The sequence below is a fragment of the Phoxinus phoxinus genome, assembly GCF_949152265.1.
Source record: "Phoxinus phoxinus genome assembly, chromosome: 5".
Lineage (NCBI taxonomy): Eukaryota > Metazoa > Chordata > Actinopteri > Cypriniformes > Leuciscidae > Phoxinus > Phoxinus phoxinus.
Genome location: NC_136880.1, coordinates 42058746 through 42085054, shown reverse-complemented (window position 1 = coordinate 42085054; position 26309 = coordinate 42058746). Strand labels below are relative to the sequence as shown.

The 26309-nt window shown below is 39.2% G+C and overlaps 1 protein-coding gene across 1 annotated transcript in view; it reads right to left on the bottom strand.

Annotated features, from left to right (window-relative positions):
* LOC306998893 (homer protein homolog 3) overlaps nucleotides 1–24158 on the bottom strand; it is a 43281-nt gene extending 19123 nt beyond the window's left edge. Inside the window, exons 1-5 of the mRNA XM_079613291.1 lie at nucleotides 23740–24158; nucleotides 23044–23093; nucleotides 15825–15981; nucleotides 6787–6918; nucleotides 6477–6584 (exon numbers count right to left, since the gene is read on the bottom strand). Coding sequence (XP_079469417.1) covers nucleotides 6477–6584; nucleotides 6787–6918; nucleotides 15825–15981; nucleotides 23044–23066 — 420 coding nt within the window. The 5' untranslated portion in view covers nucleotides 23067–23093; nucleotides 23740–24158. The remainder of the gene's footprint in view (nucleotides 1–6476; nucleotides 6585–6786; nucleotides 6919–15824; nucleotides 15982–23043; nucleotides 23094–23739) is intronic.
* Nucleotides 24159–26309: the final 2151 nt, after the last annotated feature.

Here is a 26309-nt window from a genome sequence, read left to right as displayed (position 1 = left end):
TCCTAATTTTACATGCAAGTATAGCCGAAATCACAGCACAGATATTGTTTTTATCTTATGTGTATTTGATTTCATCAGACGACGGCTCAACTATCAGGATTTTTGTGCAGATTAACATCTTGGAAGGAAAAGCTGGTTTTGTCTTAATGGGTCGCGTTTCAGTCACTATTTCATATTAATTCATTCCCCTTTCCCCCCGTGATTTTGTCTATATCGCGAATATAAGACGACCCCCCATTTTTCAGCCTATTTTTAGACCAAAAACCTTGTCTTATATTCGGGTATATACGGTACTTTTTAACCACAAATGGCGTCTTGTACCGCCTCTGAGATGCGACGTGCATTACATCATCACGTTGGAAAGGTCACGCGTGACATCGTTAAACATCCAGGATACGCAGGCGTAAGAACCATTTTAAACAATAAACTGACACAAAAACATATAAATATGTGTCATTCAACACACAATAACTTTGAACGGTCCTCCTACTCCACACTTGTGAACACTGGGTCGGTTCTTCCAACTACGTCACGCGTGACCTTTCCAAAGTGATGATGTAATGCGTGACGCATCTCAGAGACGGTACAAGACGGGCATTTGTGGTTAAAAAGTACATAATTTTTTATAAAATGGCCGCTGGTTCGCTAGATAAGACTCTTATTCCTCGGCTGGATCGTGTCGAGACTGAAACTCACATCTGGACCTTCAAACCGTTGGTTGCCACTGAAGTCCATTATATGGAGAACAATCCTGGAATGTTTTCATCAAAAACCTTCATTTCTTTTCGACTGAAGAAAGAAACACATGAACATCTTGGAAGACATGCGGGAGAGTGAATTATCAGGAAATGTTTATTTTGAAAGTGAACTTCTCCTTTAGCTGGTTTATGGTGAAAGTAAGGATGACCTGATTCTGCTCCTGCGGTGCAGATGATGCTACAGGGTTCACCGTGGGAGTCACTGAATGTGGAGCTCACGGCACACGTGGTGTGTGTGTGTGTGTGTTATAGTGTGATAAAGCACAACCCTCTTTTCTACATCAACAGCGTCTGCTAATGTCCCTGTGCAAAGATCTGCGCTGATGCTGACGCGTGCCGTGAGCCGATGTCAAACTCACCTGAGAGAACTGACAGCGTCCGGATCGAAAGCATGAGAGAAAACGATAAAACACACAGGCATTTACAACATTTATCATGGGGAGGGAAGACGTATGATTTCACGTTTCCAACTGTAGTTAGTGTGTAATGTTGCTGTTTGATCATAAACAACATCTGCAAAGTTACAACGCTCAAAGTTCAGAGCAAAGGGAGATATTTGCTTTTAAAGAAATAGTTTTTTAAGGACTACAACAAACGGCTGGTAGAAACTACACGACATTCTTCCCGGATTAGTGACATCACCAACCCTAGAATTTACATAAACCCCGCCCCCTGAACACGATTTATAGATCATCAAAACAGAATATGCTAATCAATGACTAGAAGATAACTACACATAATAGGGGATTATCACGCTTCCGGGTTTCATGGGCGGGATTTTTCAACTTTGCGCAGTTCAACAGCGGCTGAAACGAAGGCTAGATGTCACTGCTCTGTTCTACTTTGTCAATCAAACAAACAACGCCAACCTTATTTAAAGGGGTCATGACATGGGTTTTTATTTTTTATTATTATGTTCCCTAAGGTGCAATTATAGTAGTACTATAGTTATTTGTACAAAAAACTTTTAAAATGTAGTGATTTATGACCTTTTCCCTGTTTCTCATCCTCTGATTCAAACAGTCTGTTTTGGGGGTGTTTCCCCTTTAAGAGTTCAGTGTTAACGCCCACTGTTATGATTGGCTAACGTCAGTGCCTATGCATCAATTATTAACGCCCCCAGCCAGAACATTTGCGGATTCAGCGTATTTAAAAAGTAGTTTAAAGTTTTAAATACATTACTTACGTCGTTGTTGAGCCCAGAATAGTCGGCACGGACTTATCTTTGAGCAACAGTTTTCTGGCAAAGCCAGCATCATTTTGGGATTTGTTCTCAAAACAGTCATCCTTCAAATGTATAGAACAAACGCTTAAACTAACACTGCCGTGACTGGGACGTCCGCAAAAAATAAAGTGCATCCATTTTCCCCTGACGACTGGATCTTTCGCAGCGTATTCACAGATGTTGTTTGTCCACAGCCAGGAACAGCACATCTGCGGCGTCGTAATTTCCCTGTACACAGACCCACTCGCTGTCCGGCGACTGAACACTTGTGAGGCGCGCGGCAATGATACGAAGTGAGCGTAGTTGTCTTGTGCTGGAGGCGGTCATATGCAAACGCTGGTACGTCACTTCTTACCATGGATCCAGAACGAGCTGTATTTAGAGCTTGATTAAATAAATGATTCGTTTATAATGGGGAGGACGTCTAAAGCTATGAAACTTGCAGGACGTTTTAATGACACAAAGACCTCTTATATACCGAAAGATCAAGGCAAATTTGGTTTCTCATGTCATGACCCCTTTAAGTTTCCTTGGATTCCCGACTGGACTGAGTCTAATGAAGAAGTGGATTAAAGCGGTTCGCCGGGATGAAGGGCCAAACTTTAAAATAAAACAAGGTAGCACGTATGTTTGTATAAATATATAATGCAGAGGTGGGGATGCAGTCTAAATAAACTTAGGGTCGTCCATCATGGGTTCGCCAGAGTGATGAGTGATTCACCGGAAGTGGCAGTGCACAAAGATCACTGAATGCGGAAGTATCAGCGTGATAATCCCCCATCTACATAAATTCATCAACTAACAATTCAGAAATGTCCTGTTCTTCTACATGTTGTCACTTCTTCTCGAGTCTCTCCATCATTGTCTGACTCCGGTTTGAACATAAAAGGCTAAAAGTTTGTGAAATGTTCAGTGCGTGTGTGTTTTTGTGTGTGTGAGGTAAAAAGACACAAGCTGTTGAAGCTCCGCCCCCTGTGCCGGGAGCAGCAGCTCATTTGCATTTAAAGGGACAGACACAAAACTGTGTGTTTTTGCTCACCCTCAAAAAGTGACGATTTTAACATGATATATAAAAATATCTGTGGGGTATTTTGAGCTAAAACTTCACACACACACTCTGGGGACATCAGAGACTTATTTTACATCTTGTGAAAAGGGCATTATACCACACCTTTAAAGACTAGATCAAAATATTGAATTGAAGTCAGTATGTTGTAGCGCTTGAAAATATATTATCCAATTTATTTCAAATAAATACATCATTGCATGTACAAATTTTCATTTTTAAATGATATCAATTTGTTTTAGCTGTCAAAAACACTTTAAATTAAAGCTTTTGTTTATGTGAATTAAATCAAATATATCGACCGGCTTCAGGGTTATTATAGTTAACTAAAACTAAAACCATTAAAATATAAACCTCAGTGAAATTATACAATATATATATATATATATATATATATATATATATATATATATATATATATATATATATAAAATTATTTTATTTCAACTAGTTGCCAATGCAACATCTCATTTTCATTTACTTTGAATGTACTAAAAACACTAAAATTGAAATAAATATCATTAGACAGTTTTTTTTTTAATAAACAACTAATAAAAATGACAAAACACAAAATTATTTGAAGGTCAAGATTAAAACAAAATATAAAAATAAATAAATATTTAAGTCAACTACATACTTAAATGAAATAAAATAATATATATAAGTTGTAAGTATGTCAGTATGTATACAATTACAGTATGCAGTATACAATTACTGCTGTCAATATATATATATATACGTGTGTGTGTGTGTGTGTGTGTGTGTGTGTGTGTGTGTGGGTGTGTGTGTGTGTGTGTGTGTTTTAATTTTAGTATATATTTTAAAGATTCAATCTTTTAATTTAGTCATAGAATTCTTATTCAATTGCTAGTATTACAAAATTCAGATGTGAATCTTGATTGGTTCTAGATTGCCGATGTCACTCTGGTTTATAACCGAACTGTGTGTGAATGTAACCATGTTTAACACTATAGAACTGGTGCTGAAGATTGACCTTGTCCTCTCAGATTCGACACAATGAGAACGGATGCTGACAAAAGCGGAACTGAAGCACATCGTGCAGAATTGAGTGTGAATACCAGGACAAACGGGCGGTCGAGAGGTCTGCGTCACTTCGACAGCCTGTTGACCTGAAAAGAAGAGCATCGTTCGAGAAGACAGACGCTGGCAGAGAGTGAACAGGACAGCTCCGGATAATTTTATCACTGTCCTAGTTCTCCTCTCACTTCCCAGTGAGACGAATGACCCAGCTCATCTCTCTCTCTCTCTCTCTCTAGGTGGGTCTAGGATTACAGTAACTCTTAGTTTACCACAGACACAAAATATCTGTGAGAAACGAAGTGAAAATAAATCATGTTTGCCTGTGCAAAACTAGGTGTTCTGCGCAGTTGCCAGGGCGTTGCTATGCTGCTGCTGATGTGTTGTGAGTGGTTGTTAAGATGTTGCTATGTGGTTGCTGAGGAGTGGCTTCAATGCACTGCCAGGCTGCTAGAATTTTGGGTGGTTGCTAGGGCGTTGCTATGCAGCTGCTAAAGTGTTGTGAGTGGTTGTTAGAATGTTGCTATGTGGTTGATATGTAGTGGCTTCAATGCATTGCCAGGCTGTAAGAATGTTAGGTAGTTGCTAGGGCGTTGCTATGCAGTTGCTGAAGTGTTATGAGTAGTTGTTAGGATTCAGAATGTTGCTATGTGGTTGCTAAGGGGTGGCTTCAATGCATTGACAGGTTGCTGGAATGTTGAGTGGTTGCCAGGGTATTGCTATGTAGCTGCTGAAGTGTTGTGAATGGTTGTTAGGATGTTGATATGTGGTTGCTAAGGAGTGATTTCACTGCATTGCCAGGCTGCCAGAATGTTGGGTGGTTGCCAGGGCGTTGCTATGCAGCTGCTGAAATGTTGTGAGAAGTTGTTAGGAATCAGGATGTTGCTATGTGGTTGCTAAGGAGTGGCATGAATGCATTGTCATGTTGCTAGCATGTTGGGTGGTCGCCAGGGCGTTGCTATGCAGCTGCTGATGTGTTGTGAGTGGTTGTTAGAATGTTGCTATGTGGTTGATAGTTAGTGGCTTCAATGCATAGCCAGGCTGTAAGAATGTTGGGTGGTTGCCAGGGCGTTGCTATGCAGTTGCTGAAGTGTTATGAATAGTTGTTAGGAATCAGAATGTTGCTATGTGGGTGCTAAGGGGTGGCTTCAATGCATTGACAGGTTGCTAGAATGTTGAGTGGTTGCCAGGGCATTGCTATGTAGCTGCTGAAGTGTTGTGAATGGTTGTTAGGATGTTGATATGTGGTTGCTAAGGAGTGATTTCAATGCATTGCCAGGCTGCCAGAATGTTGGGTGGTTGCCAGGGCGTTGCTATGCAGCTGCTGAAATGTTGTGAGAAGTTGTTAGGAATCAGGATGTTGCTATGTGATTGCTAAGGAGTGGCATGAATGCATTGTCATGTTGCTAGCATGTTGGGTGGTCGCCAGGGCGTTGCTATGCAGCTGCTGATGTGTTGTGAGTGGTTGTTAGAATGTTGCTATGTGGTTGATAGTTAGTGGCTTCAATGCATAGCCAGGCTGTAAGAATGTTGGGTGGTTGCCAGGGCGTTGCTATGCAGTTGCTGAAGTGTTATGAATAGTTGTTAGGAATCAGAATGTTGCTATGTGGGTGCTAAGGGGTGGCTTCAATGCATTGACAGGTTGCTAGAATGTTGAGTGGTTGCCAGGGCATTGCTATGTAGCTGCTGAAGTGTTGTGAATGGTTGTTAGGATGTTGATATGTGGTTGCTAAGGAGTGATTTCAATGCATTGCCAGGCTGCCAGAATGTTGGGTGGTTGCCAGGGCGTTGCTATGCAGCTGCTGAAATGTTGTGAGAAGTTGTTAGGAATCAGGATGTTGCTATGTGATTGCTAAGGAGTGGCATGAATGCATTGTCATGTTGCTAGCATGTTGGGTGGTCGCCAGGGCGTTGCTATGCAGCTGCTGATGTGTTGTGAGTGGTTGTTAGAATGTTGCTATGTGGTTGATAGTTAGTGGCTTCAATGCATTGCCAGGCTGTAAGAATGTTGGGTGGTTGCCAGGGCGTTGCTATGCAGTTGCTGAAGTGTTATGAATAGTTGTTAGGAATCAGAATGTTGCTATGTGGTTGCTAAGGGGTGGCTTCAATGCATTGACAGGTTGCTAGACTGTTGGGCAGTTGCCACGGCGTTGCTATGCAGCTGCTGATGTGTTGCAAATGGTTCTTAGCTTGCTGCTATGTGGTTGCTAACGAGTGGCTTCAATGCATTGCCAGGTTGCTAGAATGTTGGGTGGTTGCCAGGACGTTGCTATGCAGCTGCTAAAGTGTAGCAAGTAGAATTTTGAATTTAGGATTACTTCAGTTTAAGTCTGTGTGCCTTTTTCACTCGCTTATGCACATACTGCACACAAAAGAGCTGATGTCACACCTGAGGAGCTGCGATACTGAGAGCGGCGGAGCTCAGCTCCATCTTGTCCTGTGATTTCTCTCTGGCCATGCGTGCAGCTTCCCTCACCTCCTTAAAACGCTCGGCAAACTGCAACAAAAAAACCCACACAATGCAGTATTATAGAAGGGGTGATGCAAGCACTTGCACACATGTCTGTGTAAAACTGCATTATGTTGTTTTTTAATCTCATCTCAAGTGTTTACATTCATGCACTCGCACAGAGCATGTTTCAGGCCTGTCATCTGTGGACAGGCCATTAAAGCAGACATTACTGTCGTGGCGTCCACACCTGGTGCAGCTGGTTCTCCGTGGCGAATCCGAGGCCGTAGACCGTGTTGGCTCTGCTGTCGGCCCACTGACCGAACTTCTGAGACGTCTTCGTGAACGTCATGTTGGGGCTGATCATGCTGTTGATGATCGCCTGCCAAGAGAGATGATCTCAATCACACAAAAAACACTATGTATCAGATAGTTCTGAATAAGCACCCATTTAAAATAATATTCTGGGTTCAAAATAAGTTAAAAATGTTTTTAAAAAAATAAAAATACGGTAACTTTTACGCAATACGTGCAAGAACACCAAAAATTTAGTAGTACCGTAATTACAGGTGAAACTCGAAAAATGAGAATATTGTGCAAAAGTTAATTTATTTCAGTAATTCAACTTAAAAGGTGAAACTAATATATTATATAGACTCATTACATGCAAAGTGAGATATTTCAAGCCTTTATTTGTTATAATTCTGATGATTATGAAAGCTTATGAAAATCTTTTCACAATTTTCTAATTCTGAATTTGGGGTTTTAATAAACTGTAAGCCATAATCATCAAAATTATAACAAATAAAGGCTTGAAATATCTCACTTTGCATGTAATGAGTCTATATAATATATTAGTTTTACCTTTTAAGAATTGAATTACTGAAATAAATGAACTTTTGCACAATATATATATATATATATATATATATATATATATATATATTTATATATATATATATATAATATTGATAGCCTTATTATTAGCCTATTAAATGTATCTTAACTGAACAGGATCTTTCATCATATTGCAGTTTCATAAAAGAGTTTGTTCACTGTTGTAAAGGTGTCGTAACACACAGTCTCTCATGGCTTATTGTTTGATTCTCTCTTGTTCTCTAATGACCCCTGTTCCTCCTGACAGCAGGAGTCATGTGACTTCACGAGTCATGTGACCACAGATTACCACGGTGACCGGAGGAATAATGGCTGAACTGGACTCGTGACAGTGAGGTCATCCTCAATCCAAATGTGGGTCAGTTTAGAGGTGTTGGATGAAGTCGAGACGCGCCAGTAATCCACGTACAACTGAGATTTAGAGGCTTTGGTGAGCAAACAATCATGAGTTTAATATGAATGCTGATATCATTGTAATAGAGAGAGGTCAAACTGAGTGACGTTCAATACTAATGCAACAACAGAACAAGTTTCTAATCTTCAGTGCTCAGAAGCAAACTGTGTGCAAAATAAAAGGATTACTGGAGTATGTTTTACAACAAAATACGATTTCAGGAGGTCTACGGTACTTCAAAATGTCAGTTTAATTCAATGTGGAGCTGTTTTTTTTGTTTTTGTCCCTAATATTCATCTCAACATTACAAAAAAGCAAATCAGTAAAGTGAAAGTGTGACGCAGTGAAGAAAGACTCATGTTGGCTTGAGAAAGCATGATTTAAAGGTGTAGTTAGTATGTCATTGCTTTGACTGTACTAAAACATTAAAAAAAATTTAAAGTCCCCCTGTGGTGAAAATCCAGCTTTTAATGTTGTCTTTTAATATGCTTTAAGACAAAGCATGTGTAAATTCATAAGTTAACAGCATTGCTGAGTATTTTCTGCTTAAAACTGCAGTGTACCAAAGACACGGTTTGAAATCGCTGGTGTTTCTGACGTCACAAACTACCTTGTAACCAATCAGATCAACGTGTGATCGTCAACCAGTGGATCTCTGAGCTGCAGTGAGTGAGTGGAGGCGGGGCTCATTTGCATATTCATAGAACCGCGCATACTAAATGAGGCAAGGGTGTTGAGTTACATTCAAGATATTTTAAAGCGTGAAGAGTTTTAAAAAGTATTGTCGTCGCTTGATAAACTTAAAAGGAACACGCCGACTTTTTGTGACTTTAGCTTATTCACCGTATAGAGTTAGATAAGTCCATACACACCCTTCTCATCTCAATGCGTACCGTAACTCTGTCTGACGCACCCACCGCTAGCCTAGCTTAGCACAAAGACTGGAGGTAAATGGCTCCAGCTAGCATACTGCTCCCAATAAGTGACAAAATAACGCCAACATTTTCCTATTCACATGTTGTGATTTGTATAGTCACAGCGTGTACAAATAACAAGGTCACATGACACACAGCCATCTTCTAACCATATACACACTGGGAACTATATTCTCAGAAGGCGAAGCACTGCTACTTCTGCGGAGGGATTTGCTCGCAGCGCCTGAGAAGCCCCGCGGTGAGGAGACGAGATGAGAAGGGTGTGTATGGACTTATCTAACTCTGGCGGATACGGTGAATAAGCTAAAGTCACAAAAAGTCAGTGTGTTCCTTTATGGTTGAGCCGCTGTAGTTACAATACAGTACTGTATTTTCCGGACTATAAGTCGCTCCGGAGTATAAGTCGCATCAGTCAAAAAATGCATCACAAAGAGGAAAAACACATATATAAGTCGCACTGGACTATAAATCACATTTATTTAGAAATTTATTTCACAAAATCCAAGACCAAGAACAGACATTTAATCTGGAAAGGCAAGTTATTCAGCTCCACAACAGCACACAGAACAACAGCTGAATAGTGTCCGGTGTGTTAGCGTAACACATTAACAGTTATTCAGCTGCACAATAGCATAAAGAACATATACCTGGGAGGCTGAAGGCTAAACTAACATTAGCCAGCGAGTCCGACAAGTTACCGGTCAGCAAGTTCACCAAGCTCCCGATCTCACTCCACAACACTGAACACATTGAGTTCTTCCTCGGTGTCGCTTCTGAACAACTCCGCTAACTAGAGCGCCCTCTCGCGGCTGTAGACGGTAATGTTTTCTCTTGGTTCATCTCAGTCAGTATGAATTCATTTAGATATACAAGTCGCGCCTGACTATAAGTCGCAGGACCAGCCAAACTATGAAAAAAGTGCGACTTATAATCCGGAAAATACGATACATACTTTTAGGGCGTTGTATAAGGAGGCAAATTGAGACGCAGCATGAGACTATTGTGTCTGATCTCACACCACTCAAGGTCGTCTGTGTGTGAGGTCTTCGACCAGCGTCTCGGGCCGGGAGGTTAGACAGCTCTGATCCGCTCCATCAACACGTGTCGATCGATTATCCCGAGCGGATGCGAGTCGTGTGGCTCTGCACTGATGCATTACTCTGAGCGCTCCTTTAAGAGGCGTCTCATTGCCTCTGATATCAGGTGTTGAGCTGTTAACCTTCTCTTCTGCGTAAATCCTCTCGTGGGGAGTATTTCGTTCCGGCCCTAATCACATCGACTCAATAAACGGCATCAGAAAGGTTGATGTTTATTACGTTACACCACCACATTTTCGGATGGATTTCCTGGCATGTTGAATCAGAGCACTGAGAATCACTGAGAGCATTTCTGCTAAACCTACGGCACGTTTACAAGAGTGCTGCTAGTATGCAGTGTGTGCGTCGCAACAAGCATAGTACGCACATCTTTCCACATGCATTGAAAACCTGCTCGTTGAAAAGAAATGCATTGAATGTGGTAAGGTAAGGTATCTTTATTTCATACCCGCAGGTAAATTTGTTTTGCAGATAAAAAGAATTCGGTCATCCAAAAAATAAAAATAAACATAGGAGACTTATGTATTTAACTTTAGATAAGAATCATCGCACCAGGTCACCAAAATCCTCCACAACTGGACCATGGCCAGACTCTTCCCCCTGTAGCAGACTCACAATCACCGTGTCGTCAGCAAACTTAATAAAAAAACTTGGTTTCATGTACACTTTGACACATTTTGGTGTACAAAATATATAGTAAGGGCGAAAAAACACTTGTAGTGTACTTTAAATCTTAAAAGCATTTTTTTTTAAAAACATATTGCACATAATATACAACTAATGACATAAAAGGCTACTTAAGTGCACTTATAGAGTACACAACCTTGACTTAAGTACACATAAAAAAAAAAAAAAGTGCACTTTGTAATAATGTAAAATTAAATGTTTTACTTTATGTTTTAATAATCTTTTGTTATGCTTTAAAGTCCCCTTGAAATCAAAATCAAAAAATAAAGTTTTTTTGGCTTTTAGTATGAATATGTTTGCATTACTGTTATCTATAAGCGAGTGTGCTTCAAAACAATTACAAAATTCGCATTTAGAAGATATAAGCAATAAGCATTCAAAATGTAGTCGCTCACTTCCGTCAATATAGATCAATGATTTTGATAACATCACTCTGCACTTCAGCTTCTCAGATTTTCTGTCCAATCAAAAGCTCTCTAGAATCTGAAGCTCCGCCCCCTGCATTATAAGCAGATGCTGAAGCTGCGGCTGATATCGGTCACTTCTTCACACATTTACTGTTTTCTACATGGTGAAAGTGCACTATATAGGGGATAGGGAACGATTCAGACAGTGTAAATATGCTTTCCATTGTGGCGAATGAAGTCTGGTTTGATGTTAGTGTCACATGATCCGCCACAGCTCTGATCCAGAGACACGACACACAGAGCGGATCATGTGATCGAGTCATCGCAGACCAGAAAACATATAATCAGACCCATTTGAATTCTGGACATAATGCTGTATTTTATAGTGATATGGAGATTAGGAGGAAACTGCGGCTTTACTGAGTTCAACAGCTCTAGCTGTGATATAAACAAAACGCTATTGGCTATTTTAAAAAAGGGGAGGAGCTGTTCGATATGCCCCGCCCTGTCCGACTGTTTCAGTGGAAATAACATCAACACATGTAGTCCTTGATTATACCAATAACTGTTATTTGTAATTAAACGTTAAGGTATTTTAAATGTACTAAACTGCAACTTTATTACAAATGTGAAATTATTTAAATACGTGACACACGTTTCAATAGAAATAACATTGAAATATATTTTGCTTGTCAGTACAAAAGACAATAGAAGTAATTATGAAGTTACATATAAAGATTACTCTTACTGAAGTGGGTAAAAAAAACACACTACTATAGATTTAAACAAAAATACATTTTAATTTTAATTGTAAATAACTTGCAAATAAGTACACAGAAAACATTGCATTCAATTTGCACTCAAGTGTATTATTTTTGCAATGAATGCTTTTTTTAAAAGTATGTGAAGCCATGGGCCACATGGGCCATGATGGAAATGTGCATAGGCTATATATAAATCCAGAGAATACCAATGCAAAACCATTTCCCACTAATTTGAGCTTCCATTTTCACCATAATTAATAAAAATGAGTAATATCATCAACCACAATCTTCGTCTTGACTCATTAATTAAAAACTGTCAAAAGGTCTAAATGTCAAAAGAGGACAAATTAATATATCAGTAATATTATGGATTTAACCACACTGACACTATCAGACGAGAACAAAATTGGAATTGACTTGCACTGAATAATGACACTATTGTCTTCTGTAGAGCTGAACCGAATCAACATTGAGCTGAACTGAGCTAGAAAGGACAAAGTCATGGGTTTGATTCCCAGGGAATGCATGACCTGATCAAATGCATTGGATAAATGCATAAATGTAAAAATGCATGCTGCCTACTATATTTATAGTACGCCTATGTGAATATAGTTTGACTTCACATGTTGCATGTTACGTTACATTCATTCAGTTTTTAAAAAAATTATCTTAGAAATCACATATACGGGTGAAACTGGAAAAATTTGAATATGGTGCAAAAGTTAGTAATTCAGTAATTCAACTTAAAAGGTGAAACTAATATGATTATGGCGTACAGCTTATGAAAACCTTTTCACAATATTCTAATTTTGAATTTAAGGTTTTCATAAGCTGTAAGCCACAATCATCAAAATTATAACAAATAAAGGCTTGAAATATCTCACTTTGCATGTAATGAGTCTATATAGCCTAATATATTAGTTTCACCTTTTATGTTGAATTACTGAAATAAATGAACTTTTTTTTGCACCATATTCTCATTGTTGGAGTGTGTATTGCTTCCAGTTGGTCTGTGACCGTGTAAAGGGAAGATGAGTATCTCACACTGTGTGCTCAGCTGTACACTGAACATTTGGGCAATCGTCACAGGCCATCCAGACATATTCAATAAACAGAGAATAGCTGTGCACAGTGCAGTGTGGACAGTAATATGATAATTATGTGCTATTGCAAACATACCACTAATCTGCAAATGTGCTTGATTTCCAGGAGTCTGACTGTCTGTAGAGGTTTGCATACTGTATATCCAACATCTTATTTATATACTGTGTGTGTATATGTACATATATATATATATATATATATACACACACACTGTATAGTCTAATATACTACATTTCTTAGAGAGTTATAGTGCTGCACAGATGAAGAATTTTTGAAGGCCAAACCCCGGAAACAAGTTTGCAAGTTAAAATGCACAAGTTTGCATTTTAGCACTTTCGGTTCTGTCGTCCTGAAGTCTATGGGAAAATCCAGCTTTTAATGTTGTTTATGTGTCTATGTGGTGTTTTTAATCTGCTTTAAGACAAAGCATGTGTAAGTTCATAAGTCGACAGCATTGCTGAGTATTTTCTGCTTAAAACTGCAGTGAACCAAAGACAGTCTCAAAAACACGGTTTGAAATCGCTGGTGTTTCTGACACTACCTTGTAACCAATCAGATCAACGTGTGATCGTCAACCAGTAGATCTCTGAGTGAGTGAGTGAGTGAGTGGAGGCGGCACTCATTTGCATATTCATAGAACTGTGTAAACAATCAGATCAACGTGTGATCGTAAACAAGTGGATCTCTGAGCTGAGTGAGTGAATGGAGGCGGGGCTCATTTGCATATTCATAGAACCTCGCATACTAAATGAGGCAAGGGTGTCGAGTTACATTCAAGATATTTTAATGCATGAAGACATTTCTTTCAAGAAAAAAACATTTAAATATGTCATTTTGGTGATCAAAGATGAGTTTTAAGGGATGCAATTATTAACTGCAGGGAGACATTAAATGCTTAAAAAAAGGTCAAGCTTAAAATGTTTTTTTTTTCTTTCTATTACACATAATACATCAGTATTTTTTCTAAAGCTTTTACTTGTTTTAAAAAATAAACGGTTGCTAAGAGGTGTCTAAATGAAGAGGTTTAAACGGGTAGACTATTTTACTAGTTGCTTTCACATCCTCATTTTGATTATAATCAAACTATTCTGACTCAAACTTTCAGGATAAGTTTTTAAAGACTGCAAGGGTTGAACTTAAGAGATCTTTTTTCGAGGAGCCGAGACGTCGTCCAACTCATCAAGTGTGGATTAAGAGACGCTCAGTTGAGCTCGAGTCTGGTGTGTGTCGGGCAAAACCTGTGTTCATCACAGAGCTTATAACAGCGAAACTCACCACAGATCCCATCAGCCTACAAGCCAAGTCAGCTTTATTTATACAGTGCTTTTTACAATACAGATCGTTTCAAAGCAGCTTTAACAGGAAAATAATGCAACAAAGTTAGTTTCAATAGCGTGGATAGTGGATAGTTTCAGTTCAGTGATGGTTCATTTTTGTTGTAAAAAAAAAAAAACTATTAATTTAGTTCATTTATATACAGTAGTCAACATTTGAAGTGGATCAAAAAAGTTCAAAGTTGTGCTAAGACAAGAACAGTATTGTTCAAAATTCATGTATAACTTTAATGTCACTTTCACTTTCATGTCACATATTGTTTGACAAGCTGGTCAAATACTCATCTGATAGTCCTAAAACCATTAGAATCACTATACAAAATTTAGATAAAAAAACAATTAAGTTTTCATCAGTCATATTTTAAATAAGTATAACTTTTTTAACTGGGAAAATCTAATCAACTTTAAAAATGTCTGTTTAGTTTATAAGATTATGCATGGGTTGGCTCCTTCTCCTCTGGCTGTTTTTTATTCAATTTAAATCTATTGAAAACAGAATTACAAGAGCGGATTGTATTATTCCACGTAAGAAAACCTGGTTTGGTCAAGCCGTTTACTCATATAGAGCTTCACATCAGTGGAATTATTGTTCCTCACTCAATTAGAGAGAGATCATAATTTAACTCTTTTAAAGGTTGGGTAGGTAAGAATTGTCTAAAGAACTTTTTTTCAAATTGGCTTAAACTGTCTTTATATACCAATACATAATTAAAATGTAAGTACTTTGAAAAAGAGAGTATAAAAATTGAGTGACTATAGTGTATTTAATCTTCAAAAAACACAGCTCATTAATTCCTACCGGGACGAAACAAGTGATTGGCTTGCGCGACTGTCACTCTCCGTCGCCATGACTACCGCCGCTATTACTGGCTCCGCCCACATGCGCGCAGTCGCGCACCCGTTTTTAGGTGGGAGTGAATGGAATTAATGAGCTGTGTTTATTGAAGATTAAATACACTAGAGTCACTCAGTTTTTTATACTCTCTATTTCAGAGTACTTGCATTTTAATTATGGATTGGTATATAAAGACAGTTTAAACAAATTTGAATAAAAGTTTTTTTAGACAATTCTGACCTACCCTACCTTTAAGCTTAATTTTAAGAAATGGCTTCTTCATAACCAACAATGTGAACATTAATGTTGCTCCTCTATTATTATTATTAATCTTATTATAGACCTAATCAGTCATATTTAACTCATAACAATATATTTTTTTTATTATTGTGTGTGTATATATATAGTTTTTTTATTATTGTATAATACGTTTAATTGTATTTTACAGAGGTGTTTACAAGTTCCAGTTTTATGATTGTTGTAGTATATTGTTGTAATGTTTAACCCTTTCTTCTAGCTTAGAGCCTAATAACACCTGGCAAAGGGACTACCAATGAAAACTAGCCTTCGGGCTAATTTGGGTACATTTACATTTATGAATGTTAATTAATGTACACTGTCCCTTTTCTAAATAAAAAAATTAAATAAAAATTAAATAAATAATGAAAGGATTTGATCCACTTCAAATGTCGACTACTGTATATATATGTATGTGACCCTGCACCACAAAACCAGTCACATAGGTACATTTTCTGAAAATGAGATGTATATATCATCTGAAAGCTGAATAAATAAGCTTTCAGTAAATAATAAACACAGTAGAGAGCGCCTCACCTTGGTCCCGCCCACGCTGATGATGCGGTACGCGTGTCTGTTAGCGTCATAGAAGAAGGAGACGGTGACCGCATGTTTGCTGGCCGGGATCCAGTTGCGTTTGGTGCCGGGATCGATCTGGAAGACATGAGCTCGTGTGCTGTAGATCGGCTGTTCCCTACGACACACACACAGTGCAAAAGAGTGTGTGAGTGTGTGTTCAAACAACAGAGCAATACGACTGAAAACATGTAGCCTACCGACCGTACATACACACACAATATATATACTAATAAGTATTATTATTATTACACATGAAACAATTTAATAATATATAAATTGATTATTTTCAAACTTTTAAATATCTATTTTTTATTTACCGTAATACATGTATAATACATCCGTGTCTATTTATGTATTTCTTTCTATATAATAAAATGTGTTAATATCATTGGTATTGTCATTATTATTACATATACACATTTAGGCTATACACACATATACTGTACATACACACTTAATATACATTCTAATAAATATTATTATTACACATTATTTTTAATATTTACTTACATTATATATATATATATATATATATATATATATATATATATATATGTATGTATGTGTGTGTGTGTATTTATGTGTATAAATTGTAATAACAATAATATATATATATATATATATATATATATATATATATATATATATATATATATATATATATATAATTATTTTTAATAAAGGCATATAATTATTTTTAATAAAGGCTGAGAATTTAAGAATTTTAAAAAGTGATATTTTAATCTTTACAGGAATTTTAATATTATAATAATAATATACTGTATGTATACAGTATATATATACATATATATATATATATATATATATATATATATATATATATATATATGTATATATGTATATATATACACACACACACAGTATATTATTATTATTATATTTAAATTCCTGTAAAGATTAAAATATATTCTTAAATTCTCAGCCTTTATTAAAAATTATTATTTAAACTTATACAGACCCAAAAAATTATAAATGAAACAATTTAGTATCCAATGTTCAAATTTCTGTTCTGGAAATGTATGCATATTGCAAATGCATGTCTATTTAATTAGACAAAAGACCCACAATATTAAAAAATAAAAATAAATCATCCCTAAATGCAGGTCAAATTAGATAGACAGCAGACAGAATATAATATTTAGCATATTTTCCATGCAATATTTAATATATATATGGCAGATTAATATGTGCGAATCAAAAAGTTGAAATCCGGAAGAGGATCTAGGAAGGGTTGCATTTCAGAAGTGTAAAATCCAATAATCTTAATGTAGATTAGAGCAGAAGGACGGGTATCGCTGAAAGATGATCCTCTTCCCATAATGCACCATAATGATACATCATCATTCCCATCCGCAGTGTCTGTCGGTCACGTTATGAGAAGTTGCATCTGTGTAAATCTAACACTTGACGGCATTAGAAGCATTTGAGATTTGATTTCTGCCCACTGGTTATTCCAGAGAACATTACCAGTGCGAGAGGTCTTGTGTGACTTAAAGACTTCAGTGAAAGTTGAAATATTAGTCCTGCACTTAATAATGAGGAAAGCTTTCATTATTCTGCCTCCAGCGTGTCAATCACCGTGAGTCATGCGTGAATGTCTCAGTTTGAGATCTTACAGAGTCAGACCTGCGTTCTCAAAGACCTTTGCACGTCACCAATCCTTCCAATGAAAGAAATGATCAAATAATAGCTCAAAACGGCGGATATTTGCCTATTTTGAGTGAGATTAGCATTATTGTAAACGCACCAAAATCTACCAGAAGTCTCTGCAATAGAACATGCAATATATTTTTTAGGGAATTATATTGTAGAATAAATGCATAGTTTGCTATTAAGTGCCCCTATAATGCTATTCAACAGTTATCGTGTTGTTTTTGAGTCTCCTACAACAGCTTTACAGGAATCCACGATCGAAAACACTTGAAACGGTTTATTCGAAGATTCAGTCTCTCTAAACCCCGCCTTTCTGAGAGCTGCTCTGCTCTGATTGGTCAGACGACCCAGTCTGTTGTGATTGGTCGAAACCAAACGCCTATTAGCATGTCTGAATTTCAGCTCTTCCCCAGATCTTGATAAATACACTATGATACGAAAGGTACACAAACAGATGCACACACACACTCTCTCGATCTCTCTCACACACTCTCGCTCCCGCTCCCTTTTTCTCTCACACACACACACACACACACACTCTCACACACTCACACACTTCCTCTCTCTTTCTCACACTCGCACACTCACACACTCACTCACACAGATGCACACCAACACTCACACACGCATACACACACACACTTCCTCTCTCTTTCTCACACACACACACGCTCACACACTCACACACTCACACACTCACACACTCACACACTCACACACTCACACACTCACACACTCACACACTCACACACTCACACACTCACACACTCAGACACTCAGACACTCAGACACTCACACACTCAGACACTCACACACTCAGACACTCAGACACTCAGACACTCAGACACTCAGACACTCACACACTCACACACTCACACACTCACACACTCACACACTCAGACACTCACTCGCTCACACACTCACACGCTCACACACTCACACACTCACACACTCACACACTCACACACTCACACACTCAGACACTCACTCGCTCACACACTCACACACTCACACACTCAGACACTCAGACACTCAGACACTCACACACTCAGACACTCACACACTCAGACACTCAGACACTCAGACACTCACACACTCACACACTCACACACTCACACACTCACACACTCACACACTCACACACTCAGACACTCACACACTCAGACACTCACACACTCACACACTCACACACTCACACACTCACACACTCACACACTCACACACTCACACACTCAGACACTCAGACACTCACTCGCTCACACACTCACACACTCAGACACTCAGACACTCAGACACTCAGACACTCACACACTCACACGCTCACACGCTCACACGCTCACACGCTCACACGCTCACACGCTCACACGCTCACACGCTCACACGCTCACACGCTCACACGCTCACACGCTCACACACTCACACACTCACACACTCACACACTCACACACTCACACACTCACACACTCACACACTCACACACTCACACACTCACACACTCACACACTCACACACTCACACACTCAGACACTCAGACACTCAGACACTCAGACACTCAGACACTCAGACACTCAGACACTCACACACTCACACACTCACACACTCACACACTCACACACTCACACACTCACACACTCACACACTCACACACTCACACACTCACACACTCACACACTCAGACACTCAGACACTCAGACACTCAGACACTCAGACACTCAGACACTCACTCGCTCACACAGATGCACACCAACACTCACACACGCATACACACACACACTTCCTCTCTCTTTCTCACACACACACACACTCACACACTCACACACTCACACACTCACACACTCACACACTCACACACTCACACACTCACACACTCACACACTCACACACTCACACACTCACACAGATGCACACCAAGACCCACACACGCATACACACACACACTTCTTCTCACACACACCTTTTCTCTTTCTCTCACACACACACACACACAAACAGATGCACACTAACACACACACACGCATCCGCTTCCTCTCTCTTTCTCTCACACACACACACTTCCTCTCTCTCTTTCTCTCACACACACACAGATGCACACTAACACACGCACACTCACACTTTCTCCGTCTCTCTCACACACACACACACACACACACACACACACACACACACCATCAGCTGGATTATGATTCTGGGTGTTGAGATCACTTTCCTCCTCTCCGCCTTCAGGACTCCTCATCGCAACAGGAGTGCAGCGCTTCTTATAGCCTGCTCTGAATTCCCAGAATTCCATGGGGTGACACTCCAGGCTTAACACACAGATCCCCGATCTGCGCCAGCTCTCTCACACACACACACACACACACAGATCCCCACCAACGGCCCCCGATCCGCGCCAGCTCTCACACACACAGATCCCCACCAACGGCCCCCGATCCGCGCCAGCTCTCACACACACAGATCCCCACCAACGGCCCCCGATCCGCGCCAGCTCTCACACACACACACACACACACACACACACACACTGAGCTGAGGGTCTGTAAACGAGTCCAGTGTGAGAGATCGACTGGCGCTAAAGACTTTCAGCGGGAAACAGACTCCACAGATCTCTGGATCCACACACACACACACACTCCAATCTGTCCGTTTGGTTTGCAACGCGTCGACCAATGTGTTGCTGATAGAACAGATACTAAATGATTTACTATATATGAAAACTTACTACACATTCCTGGTATTGTTATAATATAAAATTATTTGCCCCTCTGAGTAATGTGTGCTAATACTGAGCATTATTGTTACTGTTTTTACTGCATTTCTTTTGTGTGTGTGTGTGTGTGTGTGTGTGTGTGTGTGTGTGTGTGTGTGTGTGTGTGTGTGTGTGTGTGTGTGTGTGTGTGTGTGTGTGTGTGTGAGAGAGAGAGAGTAAGTGAGAGAGAGTGAGTGAGTGAGAATGAGTGCGTGTGTGTGAGTGAGAGAGTGAGTGAGTGAGAGAGTGAGTGAGTGAGAGAGTGAGTGAGTGAGTGAGTGAGTGAGAGAGTGAGTGAGTGAGAGAGTGCGTGAGTGAGAGAGTGAGAGAGTGAGTGAGTGAGTGAGTGAGTGAGTGAGTGAGTGAGTGAGTGAGTGAGTGAGTGAGAGAGTGAGAGAGTGAGTGAGTGAGTGAGAGAGTGAGAGAGTGAGTGAGAGAGAATGAGTGCGTGTGTGTGAGAGAGAGAATGAGTGTGTGTGTGTGTGTGTGTGTGTGTGTGTGTGTGTGTGTGTGAGTGAGTGAGAATGTGTGTGTGTGTGTGTGTGAGTGAGTGAGAATGTGTGTGTGTGAGTGAGAGTGAGTGAGTGTGAGTGTGTGTGTGAGAGAGAGAGAATGAGTGTGTGTGTGAGAGAGAGAGAATGAGTGTGTGTGTGAGAGAGAGAGAATGAGAGTGTGTGTGTGTGTGTGTGTGAGAGAGAGAGAGAGAGTGAGTGAGTGAGTGAGTGAGAATGTGTGTGTGTGTGAGTGAGTGTGAGAGTGAGAGAATGACTGTGTGTGTGTGTGTGTGTGTGTGTGTGTGTGTGTGTGTGTGTGAGTGAGTGAGAGAGAGAGAATGTATGTATGTGTGTGTGTGTGAGAGAGAGAATGTGTGTGTGTGTGTGAGTGAGTGAGAATGAGTGTGTGTGTGTGTGTGTGTGTGTGTGTGTGAGTGAGTGAGTGAGTGAGTGAGTGAGTGAGAGAGAGTGATTGTGTGTGTGTGTGTGTGTGAGAGAGAGAGAATGAGTGTGTGTGAGTGTGTGTGTGTGCATCTGTGTGTGTGTGTGTTTTAAAGATCATTGAACCCTCTAGCTGTCCATTTGCATCTTAGCTCTAATTGCCTTTTTTTCCAGATTGGTTTATGTAATGAGGAACTGAATTGTTAGTGAGAAATGAACCTCGCGCTGCATCGTTCTTCTACATGTGGGATTCACAGAGAGAAACTACATCAACATGTAGAGCTTGAACTCTTCCCTGTGATCAGATCATCTAACTTCACACGCTGGAAATCACAGACACAATAAAGAGTCGAACTACAATTGTACTTTGTCTTTGTATGATGTACTCAACATCACATCGCTATAGGGCGTTCAGGAGTGTGTTTCCCGAAGCCATCGTTCTAACGAACATTCGCAAACATCATCGCAGAGTTGTGTGTGTGTGTGTGTGTGTGTGTGTGAGCGACAGATCTCGACCTGTGGTTAGAAGAAGAGTTTCTAGTTTGCATGACATGTGGACTCAAATCTTTATCTTGAGCAAAATAAGCTCTATAATAAAATCTATATATAATATAGATATATATATAATCTATATCTATTATTTTGAATACATACAAATACGTCTTTTAGTTTGTAGAAAGATTTAAAGCACAGTTTTTGAAGAGTGCGCATGTGTGAACGAGCTCTAGAGATTTTCTTCTGTGTGGAACGTAGTGTCAGAACGGAGGCTCACTATTGGCCGACGCTGGTCATGTGTGTGATGATGCGTGTGATGCTGGCCAATAGTAAGCCTCCGTTCTGACGTACAAAAAATATTCTGGTCGCTTGATAAACTTAAGGTTGAGCCGCTGTAGTCACTTGGACTATTTTAAACATTGTCTTTACTAACTTTCTGGGCCGGCAAGTTTCAATTACAATAGAAGCCTATGGAGGAGTGAGACACTCTCAGATTTAATCACTAATATCTTAATTTGTGTTCGGAAGATGAAGGAAAGTCTGACGGGGAACAACATGAGGGAGAGTCATTACTGACAGAGTTTACATTTCTGGCTGAACTATCCCTTTAAGACAAAGAAGGATCATTTGAAGGACAAAGATTGTAGTGATAAGGAAGAAATGAGGCCAGGCGTGTTCTGGTTCTGGTTCTGACCCGACAGCATCACTATAACACTGCGATATACACCGTCATAAACTGCTTTAACCCATTACTGGCCTCCTGAAGGTCAAAACAGAAACTCGACGAGATGGACACTTGAGGCGCCAAAGAACATACATTGTGCGGTCGTCATGGCAACTAAAAAAAAAAAAAAAAAACAATACTGGCTGTTTCATAAACAATATCCCAAGACCTTTTTGTGCAGGGGTGTCATTTCCCAGAGAGATTAACACAGTACTAGAAGATCTCTCTTTATATATGCACGCAGAATCCATAATTCCCATGAAAATGTCCAGCTAAGAGCAGGATTAATGGGTCATGTGAAAAACAGGTGCCGTGTCCATTTACACAAAGTGATTTTTTAAAGTGCATTTCTGTTTTTTTTTAATGGCTGATGCTCTAGACAGCAAGCCGTCTGATTTATACATGATGATATGTATAAATCATCAATCACTTCATGACAAATAATTGACAAATAATGGTCTATATTCAAAATATTATGCATTGATATTCTTTAAAATTGGTGTTAACGATTACTGACAATTTGATCAATGCATGCTATCTGGCCCATATTCACAAAAACACCCCAGGAGAAAAAGAAACGCTCAGAAAAGCATGATGTCTTACCTCTCTCTGTGCAATGGAAACATTCTTACTGGACAGATGAGGGTCTTCTTCTGAGAATGAACACACACAACATATAAACCCAACATTGTTAAGACTGAGAGAATGCATGACATATTTGGGTCAAGGACGGGGATGAAGTTCAAGAGCTCAAAGGCCTTTAAAATCAATCTTGATCACGAAAAAAATATTTTTAAACAAAACCGATGCATGCATAATTATAAATGACTGTTTAGAATAAATACATAATATCCTAGAAAGATGATAAATCTAGTATAAGTGTCGATTCTTCGGCTGAACCGAGATGTATGGGTAGTTGACAATTCATTGTCTACATTCAATAAGATTAAAATGTTAAATGTGAAGTTAAATCGCACATGTGCATTAGGAAAAGTGTGTTTAGATGTTGCAAATTATTATTTTTGCAACAGGAGTTCATGGAACAGCATGCATACAATTATATAAAAATGCTTTTAAACGCTGTCATACTACAGGACATTGCTTAACATTGTAATCCACAGTTTCCTAATGCAGAACTGACGCAAACAAATAAACACTCGCTCATTATCAGTTATCAGGTGTCTAAAAGCCATTTAAAGTCTTTAATCTGACACAGTAACCAGTGCTGTCGTAAGTTTCAGAGCTTTAAAGCTCAGTTGAAGTCTCCTAAGTTCATTTAAATACGAGCATGACTCTTACCCCATGTCGTTGTAAACACACAGGATGTCAAACTCCGGCTCCTGTGGTGGATCAACAGCCTGTGTATGTGTGTGTGTTGTGTTACAGAGCAGTAATCCGTGTGTGTGTGTGGTCTGTCTGCACAGTGAACACGCGCTATATCTGCATGGCATCAAGCGAATGCAACACTAGCAGCCGCAGAAACTGGACGTGATGACCGGGGCGCGTGTCAGTTCCTCTTTTCCCGTGTTTTCCTTTGGTTGCGCGCGCGGACACGCGGGATTCCCGCGTTCTGATGTTTCCCGCAGCGACTTTGATGACGTGCCGCGACTGTTACTTTGTAGCCAGTTTTCGCTTTGATGTCCCGAGCCTCTGTGCGCGAGCGGGTTTTGAAGAGACTCTCACACACACGCACGCGCGCACACACACACTCGCGCTCTAGCGGACAGAAGCAGAACTGCAGCTTCTTCATTGCGTCGTCTTCTTCTTCTCGCCCTCTAGTGATTACAGAGTAAAGAGCCGTTAATCATACGGACATTTGTGCTGATGTGACCCTAATGAGACACTACAAACCTTCACACACGCCAGTGAAACCATGGCGTTCCCATGTTTTGCGGACAATACAAAAGCAAAATAAGCTAAGAGTGTTTTCTGAGCATGCACCGTATGCTTTTTTTGGACATATATCGTGTTCTTTGAAACACCCTTTATAGGTAGGGTAAGTAACACTTTTTAGTTATACTGGTTGAAACTCTCTTCACATCCTGATAGCAATCAATAAAATAAATTGCCTGATATTAAAACATGTATATTTCTGTCTATAGTGTCCTTGTTGGCGCACCCACTGGAGATGCGGTTCAAATCCCGCTAGCTCTGAATACATTTACATTATGCATTTGACAGACGCTTTTATCCAAAGCGACTTACATGGCATTTCAAGGTAGCCTACACATTTACATTCTTATCAGTTCTTGCTTTCCCTGGGAACGGAGTAGGATCTGTTACATTTGGTGCCGTGACCCATATGGGAGTCAGTCGCGCAATTGCATTGTTTAAAAAAAAATATTATAAATATTTTAAATAACACAAAACAACCAAATGGTGTAGGTAGGCTAATACATCTGATTTCATATACTGCTTTAATAAAATAAAAAATAATCAGGGCTCTGGGTCATGTGACAAGTGACAGGCTAATGTAAGACCAGCGATTCTCAGCTAGCATGTAATAGCGTTGTAGTTATCTGGTCGGACTCGTTACACAAAAATATGGACATAAGGAGATTTTTAAAACGTTGAGCTCCAAATAACACAAATAGTCAGTCATCGGGATCTAAGGATACAACACAAACAACAGTAACCAATGATTACGATATGCAAACACTCTCATTGCCACAATGTGTTTTGAAAAAATCAAAGAAAAACTTAATAATAATTCGTTGCATTTATAAAGCGCTTTTCTGGGTACTCAAAGCGCTTCATAGATGGAAGGGGGGAATCTCCTCAACCACCACAAATTCTGCATTTAATACAAATTATTTACTTTAGAAGAAAAATATTAGCAAATATTTTTAAATAAATAAATAATAAAAAATATTTATAAATAATACAAATTTATTAAATAATAATAAAACGATATTAGCAAATATCGTATGTTCTTACACGTAATTTAATTATATGATTTAACATTCATCAAGGCTAAATAAACAATTAAAATATAAATTTTGTATGACATTTGCATCGAGTAAAACCTTTTCTCATTTTTTAGTTAAACTAAACAGAGCAATATGGAAGCTTGTTGCCGCCACAGAATAGAAAATAAAAAAGGTAAATGCGACTTTTACCTTAGAATTGGACTTTATAACTTGCAATTGCCATTTTATATCTCACAATTCAGAGAAAATGTCAGAAAACTCGCAATTGCGTGTTAAAACTGCCTGATTATAAACTCGCAATTGTGAGATAAAAAGTCGCAATTTGTCTATCTTTTAAAATGTTTTATTCTGTGGCAGAAACAAGCTTCCATAGAGCACAGACACAAGGCTCACAAGAATTGTACTTCCTAATTACTATAATTATAAAGAAAACACCAGTGTTAAAAGTAAAATATTTGTATTAGAATTCAGAAACTCTGTTATTAGCGACACCGCTGGCCGTTAAGTGAACTTCAGCAGCACTTATTGCTCGTGCTCACAAGTGCAGGAGACTGAACGTGAATCAAAGCCCTGATATTTTCACTGTGAAGTACTTTTTTTGTTGTTCTTCGCTTAGAAGTAAAAAAAGAAGAAGCTGGAAATGCCTTTGCAGCGATAATCCAACATTCAGACGCCGTCCACGTGAATATGTAAATCCTCTCAATAAGCAGCGGATCGTATCGATGTGGATATGTTTACATGAGCTCTGCGATTCACCGGCATCATGAGCTAATTAAAATGACACTGTTATGATACTATATTTGAAGGAAAGAAAGGATCTCCGGAGCGCGTAAACGTCATATCCTTTTCATTTTCGCGGCAAAAACGTCCCGCGTCCTTCACTTACAAATCAGTCCGGCTTTCATATTCAACCTAGAAAGTTGGGGAAGGTCTCGTTTT